The sequence below is a fragment of the Spermophilus citellus genome (genome assembly GCF_964194105.1).
Source record: "Spermophilus citellus genome assembly, chromosome: 1".
In the NCBI taxonomy this organism is placed as follows: domain Eukaryota; kingdom Metazoa; phylum Chordata; class Mammalia; order Rodentia; family Sciuridae; genus Spermophilus; species Spermophilus citellus.
Genome location: NC_138182.1, coordinates 227,136,399 through 227,149,751, shown reverse-complemented (window position 1 = coordinate 227,149,751; position 13,353 = coordinate 227,136,399). Strand labels below are relative to the sequence as shown.

General features: G+C 35.7%; 1 protein-coding gene across 1 annotated transcript in view; it reads right to left on the bottom strand.

The window, feature by feature from the left end:
- FCHO2 (FCH and mu domain containing endocytic adaptor 2) overlaps positions 1–13,353 on the bottom strand; it is a 135,698-nt gene that overhangs the window by 80,171 nt on the left and 42,174 nt on the right. The window contains exons 7-8 of the mRNA XM_081285988.1: positions 6,520–6,618; positions 5,448–5,544 (exon numbers count right to left, since the gene is read on the bottom strand). Coding sequence (XP_081142114.1) covers positions 5,448–5,544; positions 6,520–6,618 — 196 coding nt within the window. The remainder of the gene's footprint in view (positions 1–5,447; positions 5,545–6,519; positions 6,619–13,353) is intronic.

Here is a 13,353-nt window from a genome sequence, read left to right as displayed (position 1 = left end):
TAGAGAGATATCAGGCCATCCTACTACACAACCCCAACGTCAATTTGTGTTATGTTATATCCAGCAACACTGTTGCCATTAGATAGTAACGGACCATACACATAACTGCCTAGACATTTTAGAAACTGTCTACTCTAGCAGACTGGACTTTTCTGATCAGCCTATCACAGAGCCAGACTGGGACCTCTTCAGAGATGGGAGCAGCTTCATAGATAATGGTCAGTGTAGTAGCTAGATATGCTGTGGTCACAAGAACAACAGGTATTGGAAGTTAAGGCTTTATCACTGGGAACATCAGCCCACAAAGCAGAGCTAATCGCTCTGACAAGAGCTCTCAGGCTATCAAAAGGAAAGAAGGTAAACATTTATATAGACTCCAAATATGCTTTCACGATAGTACAAGCACATGGGGCTATTTGGAAAGAAGGCTCCTCACTGCTGAAAACAAGGACATTAAACATGCTCTTGAAATACTGACATTAATACAAGGCAGTGGCTGAACCAAAGCAGGTGGCAATCATGCACTGTTCCGGTCACCAGAAGGTAGACACTACCGAAGCAAGGGGAAATCAAGCTGCCACTAGGGCAGTCAAAAGAGCTGCAAGAGCTTACCACCATTTATTACAGCTCTGATACCTCAGCATGAACTGCACCAATACAAGCCCATTTATACTGAGGAAGATGAAAAATGAGACAAAGAATGGGCTGTTATTATTTTTTTTAGTTGTAGTTGGACACAGTACCTTTATTTTGTTTGTTTACTTTTATGTGGCACTGAGGAACGAACCCATGCCTCGCACGTGCTAGGCAAGTGCCCCTACCACTGAGCCACAACCCCAGCCCCAAAGAATGGGGTTTCGATTCCTGGGATAGTACTGCCAGGTGGAGACAAAATTCCCAAGGACTCATCCTCCTGTCTGAAAGACTGGTCTGGTCCTTGGTGAAACATCTACATGTGAATACACACAATGGGAGGGATACTTTGGTGAATCTTATCAAGCCCCATTTGCAAGGACCACACCTCCAAAAAACCACTCAGCAGGTTACTAGAAACTGTGCATTATATGCCCGTAAAAATCCCAACACTGAAAGGCAGCCTACTGTGAGGAACACAACATGTGGGAACACAGACTTTTGATGATTTTACCTAAACGCCCCATACCATAGGAAACTTCAGATATTTGCTTGTACAGGTGGACACCTTCTCTGGGTGTAGAGGCATATTCTACCTGAAGAAAAAAGGCTTCAGAAATAACTAGAATTCTCTTAAAGGAGTTGATCCCAAGATATAGGCTCCTTTCCTCCATGCAAAGTGACAAAGGACCATCTTTTATTGCTAAAGTGACCCAACAAGTGAGCAAAGCAGTGGATATCCAGTGGAAACTACACGCATCCTGGAAACCCCAATCTATAGGAATAACAGAAAAAAATAAACATCTTAAAAAAACAGTGGCTAAATTATGCCAAGAAACCACCTGCAGTAGGATAAGATGTTGCCAATTGCTCTCCTCCGAATATGGATGGCCCCTAGAAGTGGGCTCAAATTGAGCCCCTATGAAATAGTGTATGGGAAAGCCCTTCTGCCACCCCAGGAGAAAGGGGAGAATACAGCTAAAGCAGGAAAAACTAGGCTAAAACAGTGAGTACAACAAATCAATCAATATTAACCATTATACATGAGTATACTTCTTTCAGGTCCCCTCCAAGTTTGGAATCACCTCTTCATTCCTTCCAGTCTGGAGACCAGGTGCTACTTAAACCTGGAAAGAGGGCTGGGGTTGTGGCTCAGCAGTGGAACGCTTGCCTACCACATGTGGGGCCCTGGGTTTGATCCTCAGTACCACATAAAAATAAATGATATAAAGGTATTGTGTCCAGCTACAACTAAAAAATAAATATTAAAAAAAAAAAGACCTGGAAAGAACAGGGACTGGAGCAACAACTGTGAGAAAAGTGGACAGGACTTATGACATGCTTCTGATAACCCACACATCCCTGAAACTTGCTGGAATAAAATCCTGGGTTCATCATACTACAGTGAAAAAGTATCCAAGAGACTTGCTGGAAGTTGCATCCCCCGAATGGACATCAGAACCCTTAGGAGATGTACTTGTTTGAGGAAACATAATGAGAGATTTGATGCCTTTACCAACTTTGATGCTTATCCCCATTCCCTCTCTAGGCTGAAAGAACAACAATTTGGTTAGAATAGCATAGACCTTGGCTACCTTGAATCAGGAAGTTGATTGATGATCTGCCTTCCAAGAGCACAATCTTCTATGGACCATGATGACCCCTTTGTACATCCAGTTATAAACTTACTCAGATACCAGATGAAGGGAGACTGGGCACCGACATGAGACCTCGGAGCCTGCACCATTATGTATTGTGTTCGAGTAATGCATTACACAGCTGAGACACTCTTCAATGTTCCCTTTCTCACTCTTCCTCTTATGCATCTAATGGTCCATAGAGAAATACAAATTCCAAAATATCTTGAAAGGAGACCTCCTCCAGAACAAGAACAAACACCTTTGTGTGTACAAAATATTGTCTAATTTCTCACAGAAAAGATTACAGTGTAACTAATTGCTTACTCCTTCCCAGACCATTCTTGGATGGAATGCACAGAATTTAAAGTTGGGAATTATTTCCTATTGGGGACCTACTAGATTTCTTTAAAGAAACAATGGCTTTCTGGGTCCCTGCAGTACAGGTGTTCACATATAAAATTAATAACTATCCTTGGGCTATCAAATGCCTCAGAAACTTCACAACTCCCACCCAATGCTTTCTAGGGAATTTAGACACCATTTCAATTCATTATTTAAAGGAATCAGCGCTCACTGGGCAAGCTCCCTAAAGCTTTTTACTGGACTGGCACAGGACCTCCCTAGTAGAATTCCTGATAGCGATGAATACTTTTCTGGCTACCTTACTGCCCTGGTGGGGAATTGGGGCACACCATTGGGTCCTCCAAAATCTGTCAAAAACTTTGATCAACTTGGGCAATGAGACAGCCTTGTCCGTCTCAAATTTACAGACTTGTCTGGACTTCTTGGCCGAGGTAGTTCTAAATAACTGCATGGCATTAGACTATCTGTTAGCCGAGTAAGGAGGAGTTTGTACTATAGCTAATACATACTGCTGCGTTTATATTAACACCTTCTCACAGGTGGAGACCAGTATTGAAAAGATCAGTAACTAGCAACCTGGCCACAACAGACCCTTGACCACCACACATCCCTTTTGGATGGAATGGGAATAGGCCTAACTGACTGGTTTTCTATCCTCTTCTCTTGTATACCAAGAAATATTAAGTCTATTTTGCTACGTCTTCTCTACCTCATTCTGACTACCTCACTCATCACTGCCCTTGTGTATGTGTCTTTCCATTTACTGCTCTGTTGCTGTTCCACCCTTTGCAACTATGCAACAAAAAACCAGAAGAGAGAATGGGTAACAAGTAAACAGCTTGGAAATATAGTCGCCCACTTTCCATAAAAATGGAAGCTACAAATTGACAGTGGAGAAATGGAACAAGGATTCATTTGATGCTTTGACTATATCTCTTGTCGCTTTAAAACTTACATGTTTTTTTCTTTTTCCCGACCTTCTTTTCCCTGGTCCTCTTTTCTCTGACCTTCTCCTCCCTGATGTTCTGTTCCCTGATCTTCTCCTTGATCTCTCCTGCCTAATCTCATTTCCCTCAATCACCTCTTTAAACCACCCCAGCTCCCCCCCCCCCCCCCGTTCCCCCATGATAGAATCATAGGCTCTGGGACAAGAGTTCCCTGAATTTCTCCTTTGTTAACAAAGCAATATAACTTTTTCCTTTTTCTTTTAGTTTTTTTAGTTGTAGATGGACACAATAGCTGTATTTATTTATCGTTTTATGTAGTGCTGAGGACTGAATCCAGTGCCTCAGACATGCTAAGCAAACGCTCTAGCATTTTCTAGGGTAAGGACATAAAAACAACTGAGATACTAAGGGAAAAACCTGGTATATATAGGGAATAGCTAGCAGTTCAGTTACTGGTATAGAAATAAGGAAAGTAAGAGTACTGAGATTAGTCAGCCCAGATCCATAAAGGCTTTCAATACAAGTCGGAGTCTAACTTATATTCCTTCTACAAGGAAAATTCAAAAATTTATAAGTAATGAAATAAGTTCACAAATGTACACTCCAAAGGTGAGTATTACATAACATCTAAAAAGGACTGGAGAAGAAATCTGTCCTCTGCCACTATGAGAAACCTACAAAGTAATTAGGCAGGTGGGGGGAAAATGGAGAGAAAGTGTGAGGGAGAAATACTAACACAACTGGGTCAGTAAATTTTAAAATTAAACAAACTTGGGAAGAAACAATGATTCAAATTTCAAGCCTTAGTTCAGTGAACTGCACTGAAAAAAAAAATGGCTCCCAAACTTCACAAATCACTTATCTACTTTCCTGAATTCCACCATATTTTAATTTCTTTTTTTAATTAGTGATTTTTTTAATACTTCTATTTTATTTATTTATTTTTATGTGGTGTTGCTGAGGATCAAACCTAGTGCCTCACATGTATCAGGTAAGCTCTCCGCCACTGAGCTCCAGCACCAGCTCCCATATTTTAACTTCTTAACTGGACTAAATTATTTTTACCTGTAGAGTGAAACAAGTACCTTGCAAGAACTTGGTATAGTAACTAACACAAAGATTCGAAAAGTCTGGAAGATTCTAAGTAAAGGAGGGAAATGATCTATTAATTGTACCCAATATAACATGCTTTTTAAAAGTAGAATAATCCTATAATCATTTATTCACAAAAAATAGGAACTAAAATTCCCATATCCATTGGTTCATTGGTATATCCCCAATGCTTAGAATAATGTCCAGTATAATGTTAGTACTCAATTTGTTGAGTACACATGTGAATGAAAAAAGAAAGAATCACAGCCTCTGGGACAGGAGTCTCCTGTGTTTCTCCTTTGCTAGCAAAGCAATAAATCTTTTTTTTCTCCTTTTTTTCAAAAAAAAAAAAAAAGAAAGAAGAAAAAGAATTTTAAGAAAGGTTCTATGTTGGTTTCAATGTTTCTGAGGGTTCAATATTCTCTTCCAATCTTTTTATTTTATTAAAATGGTCTTATAAAGCTAATTCTCCTTTCACAAATATAAAAGCAAATTTAGTATAGGTTATAATAATGATTTTAAGTAATACTGAATTATTAAGCTATGAAAAGCAAATAAAAATCATAATTTAACATATTATCACATCCCAAGAAAACAACATCAGAGATTTTACACATTTTTAGGTATGCCTATTTTTAGGTTTGGTTCCATTTTATAATTTCAAATGTTATTTAGTTAAACTTGTGATAAAAAGTCAAAATCACCCCATACATGCATGAATTTAAAGGCAATATTTGTTACTAAGTGAGAAATTTGTGGTTTATCATCTTACCAGGTCTCTCCTTTCCAGTGCCTTTTGACTCAGCAAATTTTTGTATTAAACTTTCAATGGTTGTATTAGCCATATTGTTTATAAATTCTTCATGAACCTATTAAAACAAAGAAAAAATGTTTATTTATCCATAAATATTTTTACTGTATTTCAGATAAAACTTCTACAAAGCAATTAAAATTTTTTACACAAAAAATTATTGTCTTGATCCAAGGGCATTTGGGAACTTTCATTTACCTAACATACTATTACCTAACAGTATTAGCAGATCTGTGAAGACCAATGACTGCTTACCTTTGCTCCTTTAAGATATGGCCTCACAGCATTAGAAATCAAGGTAGTTCCCAGTTCTTATATTTTGTCTTTTTTTTTTTTTTTTTTTTTTTTTTTGGTGCTAGGGATTGAACCCAGGGCCTTGCACATGTGAGGCAAGCACTCTACCAATTGAGCTATATCCCCAGCCTTCCAGTTTCTTTTGAATGTTTTAGACATAAAATTCTTATGATAATTAAAACTTATAAAGACAATGAAAACAGTTTGGAGGTTTATTTATTTAGTTGTTGATAGGTCTTTATTTTTATTTATTTATATTTATGTGGTGCTGAGGATCGAACCCAGTGCCTCACATACGCTTGGCAAACGCTCTACCACTCAACTCAGCCACAACCCCAGCCCCAGTTTGGGGGTTTTAATAGTAAAAAATAAAAGACTTCATCTTTCTGTATTGTTATTTCAATGCACCCAAAATTCTCATCACTAAACTTCTTTTATATTTCCAGGACATTTCTAAGATCAATTTCTCTAACTTACTGAAGTTTAAAACAGAAATATTCAAGAATCAGCAACTTCAAACTTAAAATGTAAAGAGGATTGAGCATACTTAGTTTTGAAAAAAATAATCTGAATTATAATGCTTATTAACCAAAAATAAAAAATGCTTGTAATTACATATTCATTATCTGAAATAATTCAGTATCATATTAATTTTAGACAGTGTGATAAAGATTCATAAATAGCCATAAATAAACATAAAATGTCATAAATTGATTCAACATAAAGTAAAAATACTTACCTGGCCTATTTGCAAATGAATTTCCTTTATAGCATTTGACAAGGATCCGATTATTTCCTTTATGTGAATGAGATGAGTTTCTTCAATATCTTGAAATTTCTGGGTAGCAAATATAAAGTTATATATATATACATATATATATGCACACATAAATAAAGCATATATGTATACAATTATATATTCTAAATCAAGAGATTTTATAAATCATCTCAATACTGATAACCAAATTAAGCAAGTTACTATTATTACATAACATTTAACAATACCTCTCCACAAATGATTCTTCAATATATCTATTAATTTACTGAAATATAACATTGAGAAAAGTTAACTTTTTGTTATATCATCTCTTTGGCCAATATGAACTTTTTCAAAGTTTAAAGATACTACATGTTAAATTCTATAGTCATAATTTTTTTTAAAAAATTAGCAGATCAAGAGGTGAATAATGTTACAAAACCCAAGGAAGAAGAGTTTCTAAAACTGAAAAACAATTAGCTGGTAGAGGAAAATTATAGTTTACTTCTGAAGACTACAATCTGTCCAAAGATCTCAAAATGTCATTCTAAGTTCTTGAAATTATTAAAATAATCTCAAGAAGATATGTTCTGTGAATGAAAAAATTAGGGAAAGAAGCTCTTTTAACCAAAGGTGGAGATGCTCCAGATCATATAGGGGACATTTTCAAACTATAAAACACATTGATTCACCAATACTACTTGAGGAATGGGGATGAAAACAGGTAAGAATATTGTTTGGAAAAAATTCCAAGGTGTTGTAGTATTTATTCCCTCTGAGATTAAAAAGTAAAACAAAACAAAACACCACTCCTAGCCTTGGCTTCACAATAAACATACTAAAAACTCTTAAGAACGAATGGGGTTATAGAGTGGTACTTTTCCATCATGCTCAAAACTTAGGTTTGATCTCCAGCCCACATACATATAAGCACATGCACGCATGTACACACACACACACACACACACACACACACACACACAAAAAAAACTCTCAGAAATACTCAAATAAGGAAACATTTCACTTTGCTTAACCCAGCATTTTATAAATTTATTTGTAGCAATTTGTAAATTTCTTTGATCTCACAACCTTTTTTTATTCTTTTTCCTTAAACATTACTATCTCACAAAAGAATGTTCCTCAAAACAGGGTTTGGGAAATGCTGAATCAGACATTTTAAAACAACATACAATTGTCATTTCTACTGCATAAATCTGATTAAACTTTTCTTGCCAGGAAAACAGCAGTTCTAAGGAATGGGCCTAACAGCTTTGTTATATTTTCCTCATAGTTTATCAAATTACATTCCTTCATCTCATAGTGATGTCCAAACCTCTCTAGCACTGAATTACATGATCAGAAAACACTAAGCCAAATTATATCTACATTTGTGTAGATAAAATAAACTTCTAAAGAAATCAATAGGGGTCTGGGGTTGTGGCTCAGTGGTAGCACGCTTGCCTAGCATGTGTGAGGCACTGAGTTCGATTCTCAGCACCACAAACAAATTTTAAAAAAAGGTCCATCAAAAACTAAAAAATAATAAAAAAATGAATCAATACAGACAAAATTACATTTATAGCAGTAATGTAACAAAACCCAAAAAATTTAAGTCCATTTTATTAATGAGGAATGGTAGAATTAAAATAAAGCACTGTCATTGATTAATTCTCTAAGCCAAAGAGAATATTTCAAAATCCTGGATTATTCTCAATAGAAATATATTCAGTAGTAAAATGATATTTCATATTAAAATAAGTGGTCCTCAGCTTAAATTTCAAAATTTTAATGAATAATGTATTTTCTTATAGACTGGGAGAACTAAATACAGTAAAGCTGGGCAATAGAACCATTAATTTCAGGGGATAACCACTAACTTCAAGGAAACTGCATCTTCATTCTCCTTTTTCAAAAAAGCAGAATCAGTGCATTAGTTATACATAATGGTGGGGGGGGGGTTGATTTCAAAATATTAATAAAATCTTGGAATATAATTTGCTCCATTTCAGTTCCCAGTGCTTTTATCTTACAGTCTCCTCCTCCCTCCCCTTGTTTCCCCTTCCTCTGCTCTACTGATCTTCCTTCTATTTATTTCTATTTTAATTGGGACTTTGTAGATACATCCAAAGGCCAAATTCACTGTATCAAATTAATACCACATTCCTTCATTTTTTGTATCCTTCTTCCCTCCTCTTCAGTCTCCTTTACTCCACTGATCATACCGCTGTTTTCGTGAGATCCATGTGGCCCCCCACTTCCACCACCACCCGCTTGCTTAGCTCTAACTTCTGCATATGAGAGAAAACATTTCATCCTGGACTTTCTGGGTCTGGTTTACTTCACTTAGCATGATATTCTCCAGTTTCATTTATCAGGAAATGCCATAATTTCATTCTTCTTTATGGCCAAGTAAAACTCCATTGTGCATACAAACCACATTTTCTTAATCCACTTGTCTATTGATGGGTACCTGGGCTTGTTCCACAGCTTGGCTATTGTGAATTACACTGCAGCAAACACTGATGTACCTGTATCACTACAGTATGCTGATTTCACTTCTTGTGGATAAATACCAAGTGGTGGGATAGCTGGGTCATGTGGTAGTTCTATTCCCAATCTCTTCAAGAATCTCCATACTGCTTTCCAAAGTGGTCATATTAATTTGCAGTCCCAGCAACAATTCATGAGTATCTCTTCCCCCCCCCGCCCCCACATCTTCACCAGCATTTATTATTGTTTGTGTTCTTGAGAATGCCATTCTAACCGGATTGAGATGGAATCTCAAAGTGTAGTTTTGGTTTGCATTTTCCTGATTGCCATGGATATTGAACATTTTTTCACATATTTGTTGACCATTTATATTTCTTCCTTTGAGAAATATCTGTTTGGTTTTTTTGCCCATTTATTAATTAGTTTTTTGTTTTGTTTTGCTGTTTTCTTGAGTTGTTTATGTATTCTGGGTATTAATCCCCCCCATCAGCTGGCAAATATTTTCTCCTATTCTGTAGGCTCTCTTGTCATGCTCTTAATCATTTCCTTTGCTGTTCAGAAGATTTTTTAATCTGATGGCATCCCACTTGTTGATTCTTGGTTTTATTTCTTGAGCTTCGGGGATCTTGTTAAGGAAGTTGCTGCCTGCGCCAATATGTTGGAGTGTTGATCCTGTTTTCTTCTATCAGTTGCAAAGTTTCTGGTCTAATTCCAAGGTCTTTGATCCACCTTGATTGGACTTACATGCAGGGTGAGAAGGACCTAGTTTCATTCTACACATGGATATCCAGTTTTCTCAAAACTGTTTGTTAAGACTATATTTTTTTCCAAGATAGATTTTGGCACCTTTGCCAAGTCTCAGATGACTGCAACTACGTGGGTTCATCTCTGTTCTATTCTATTTCATTGGTCTTCATGTCTTTTGTGTGTGTGTATGTGGGTGTGCCAATACCAATACCAATACTCTTTTTGTAATCTAAAACCAGGTGGTGTGATGATGACCCCAGCATCATTATTTTAGCTCAGGACTGCTTTGGCTATTCTGGGTCTTTTATTCTTCCACATGAATGTTTGGACTGTTTTCTCTAGTTCTGTGAGAATATAATTGGTACTCTGATGGGGATTGCACTGAATCTCCGTAACCCTTTTGATAATATGGTCATTTTGACAATATTAATTCTGCCTATCCAAGAACACGTGAGATCTTTCCATCTTCTAAGGTCTTCTTCAGTTTCTTTCTTCAGCATTCTATAGTTTTCATTTTAGAGGTCTTTCACTACTTGGTTAGATTTATTCCTGAGTATTTATTTTGGTGGGGGTAGGTTATTGTGGATAGGATAGTTTTCCTGATTTCCTTCTCAGTATATTCACTACTGGGGTATAGGAAAGCTATTGATCTATGAATATTTACCTTATATTCTACAACTTTGATAAATTTATCATCTCTATAAGTATTCTGGTGGAGTTAATTTTGAGTCTTCTAGATGTAGAATCATGTCATCTGCAAACAAAGATAATTTGACTTCTTCCTTTCCTATCTGTATCATTTTAATTTCCTTCTCTTGCCTGATTGCCGTACTAGAGTTAGAAAAACTATCTGAATAAGAGTGGTGAGAGTGGGCATCCTGGTTTGCTCCTGGTTGTAGAGGAAATGTTTTCAGTATACCTATAATGTTGGCTTCAGGTTTGTCATATATAGCCTTTATGATGTTGAGGTAAGTTCTTTCCATCCCTAGCTTTTCCACTGTTTTTTAACAAGAATGGGTCCTGGGTTTATCAAAAATCTTTTCTGACTCTATTGAGATGACCATGTGATTCTTGCCCTTAATTCTGCTTAAGTGGTAAATTACATTTATTGATTTGCAGATGTTGAACCAACCTTGCATCATGGAATGAAACATACTTGATGACTTGTATGTCATCTTCTTGATGTGTTTTTGAATGTGGTTTGCTAATATTTTATTTAGGATTGTTTGCATTAATGTTAATCAAGAATACTGGTCTGCACTTTCCTTAATGCATATTTGTGTGGTTTTGGTATGATGGTTACTCTGGCTCCATAGGATGTATTTGGAAGTGTTCCCTCCTATTTCATGAAATAATCTGACAAAGAATGATGTTAGATTTTTTTTAAAGGTCTCATAGAGCTTGGCTGAGAATCCATCTGGTCCTGTGCTTTTCTTTGTTGGAAAGCTTTCAATTGTTCCTTCAATTTCATTGCTTGCTTAGGTTTTCTATATCTCCCTGTTCTATTTGGGCAGGTCTTTCTTATGTGTCTAGAAATTTGTCCATGTCTTCCAGATTTTCCATTTTACTGGAGTGTAAGTTTTCAAAATAGTTTCTAAAGATCCTCTAGATTTCAGAGTGTCTTTGGTGATATCTCTTTTTCATCTCTAATTTTGTTGATTTGGGCCTTGTCCCTCTTTCTTCTAGTTAGTTTGCTAAGAGTTTATCAACTTTGCTATCTTCTCAAAGGACTAACTTTGTTGCACACAACCTTTGTAATATTTTTTGTTCTCAATTTCATTCATTCTTTTAATCTTAATTATGTCCTTCTTAATTATTTCCTGTCTTCTACTCATTTTGGAATTAGTTTGTTTTTCCTTTTCTAGGTCCCTGAGGTGCATAGTATTAGATTATTTGGGATCTTTGTTTTTTTAAATGTAGGCACTTAATGCAATAAACTTTCCTCCTAAAACTGCCTTATGCTGTCCTAGAGAACTTTATTTTTTGTATCTCTGTTCTCATTTGAATCTATTTATTGCATTCTTCTTTAATTTATGATCCACTCATTTAAAAGAGTACTTCATGTGTTTATGTGGTTTCTATAATTTTTATTCCTGTTAATTTCATTCCACTATGATTCTATAAAGTCACAGGATTATACCAGTTTTTGTATTTGCTAAGACTTATGTTGTGACTTAGTTATATGGTATATTGTGGAAAAGGTTCCATGAGCTGCTGAGGAAAAAATCAGCTATTCTGGGGGTCATTTTGTAGATGTTTGTTTGTTAGGTCCAGTTGATTTATAGTATTATTTAGACTGGAAATATTTTTATTGATTTTTATGTTGAATGTCCAGCTGGTGCAAGGGCTTTGTTGAAACCATCCCATATTTTTGTACTTGGGTCTATATGGGATTTATTGTTAAGAAGTATTTTTAATGAAATTAGGTGAACTGCCATTTGAGGCACAAATATTTACTGTCATCATATATTCCAGTTGGAGTGTTTGCTTTCCAGGATGTAGTGACTTTGTGTTTTCTGATTAATTTTTGCTTGAAGTCTGCTTTTGTTGGATTGAGAATAGCTTCTCCTCCTTGTTTTTGGACTTCACTTGCATAGAATATTTTTTCCATTCTTTCACTTTCAGTCTGTGGGTGTCTTTGCCTATGAGATGAGTCTCTTGCAAACAGCATCTACTTGGATCTTGTTTTTAATCCATTCTGCCAATCTGTCTTTTACTTGGGAAGCTGAGATCATTTATATGCAGTGTTTTTATGGGTAGATATTTGTTATTTGTTGCCATTTTGGCTTCTTTGCTAGGTATAATTTGGTCTTATTTCCATTTGCTTAGTTATTCTTCTAGATAGGTTCATCCATTTATAAGCTTTGGAATTTGTTTTTTGAGTTCTGTGTGTAGTATATCTGTAAGTATTTTGTAGTTGTCGTTTAGTGGTCATAAATTCTTTTAGCTTATCCTGATCATGGAAGTTTTTATTCCTTCTTTGATTCTAAAAGACAACGTTGCTACATACAGCTCTCTTGGCTCTCAACTATTTTCTTTTAAAGCTTGAAACTTCTCATTCCAAGCCCTCCTGAATTTTAGAGTCTGATCTGAGAAGTCAGAAGTGAGCCTTATTGACTTACCTCTAAATGTGATCTGACATTTTTATCTTGCAGCTTTTAATATTCTTCCCTAACTTTCTATACTATGCATTTTGATTATGATGTGTCTTGGGAAGAATCTTTTTTGATCTTTATTAAGTGTGCTATATGACTCCTATATGTGGATGTCCATCTCATTTCTATTGTCAGGAAAAATATTTCTGCTATTATTTAACTGAAAAGATTCTTAATACCTTTATCCTGTACTCTACATTTTCTTCTATCCCAATGATTGTCAAGTTTGCTCTATTGATGTTTTCCCAGAATTTTTGTATATTCCAATCGTGGTCTTTTTTTTAACTGCATACTAACTATTCAAGTTCACATTCCCTGTCTTTAAGGTCAGTCTTCAAGAAGTAGTTCTGTCTTCAAGGTCTGAAGTTCTATTTTCTATGTAATCTAATCTGTTGGTGATACTTTCAAGATAATTTTTAATTTT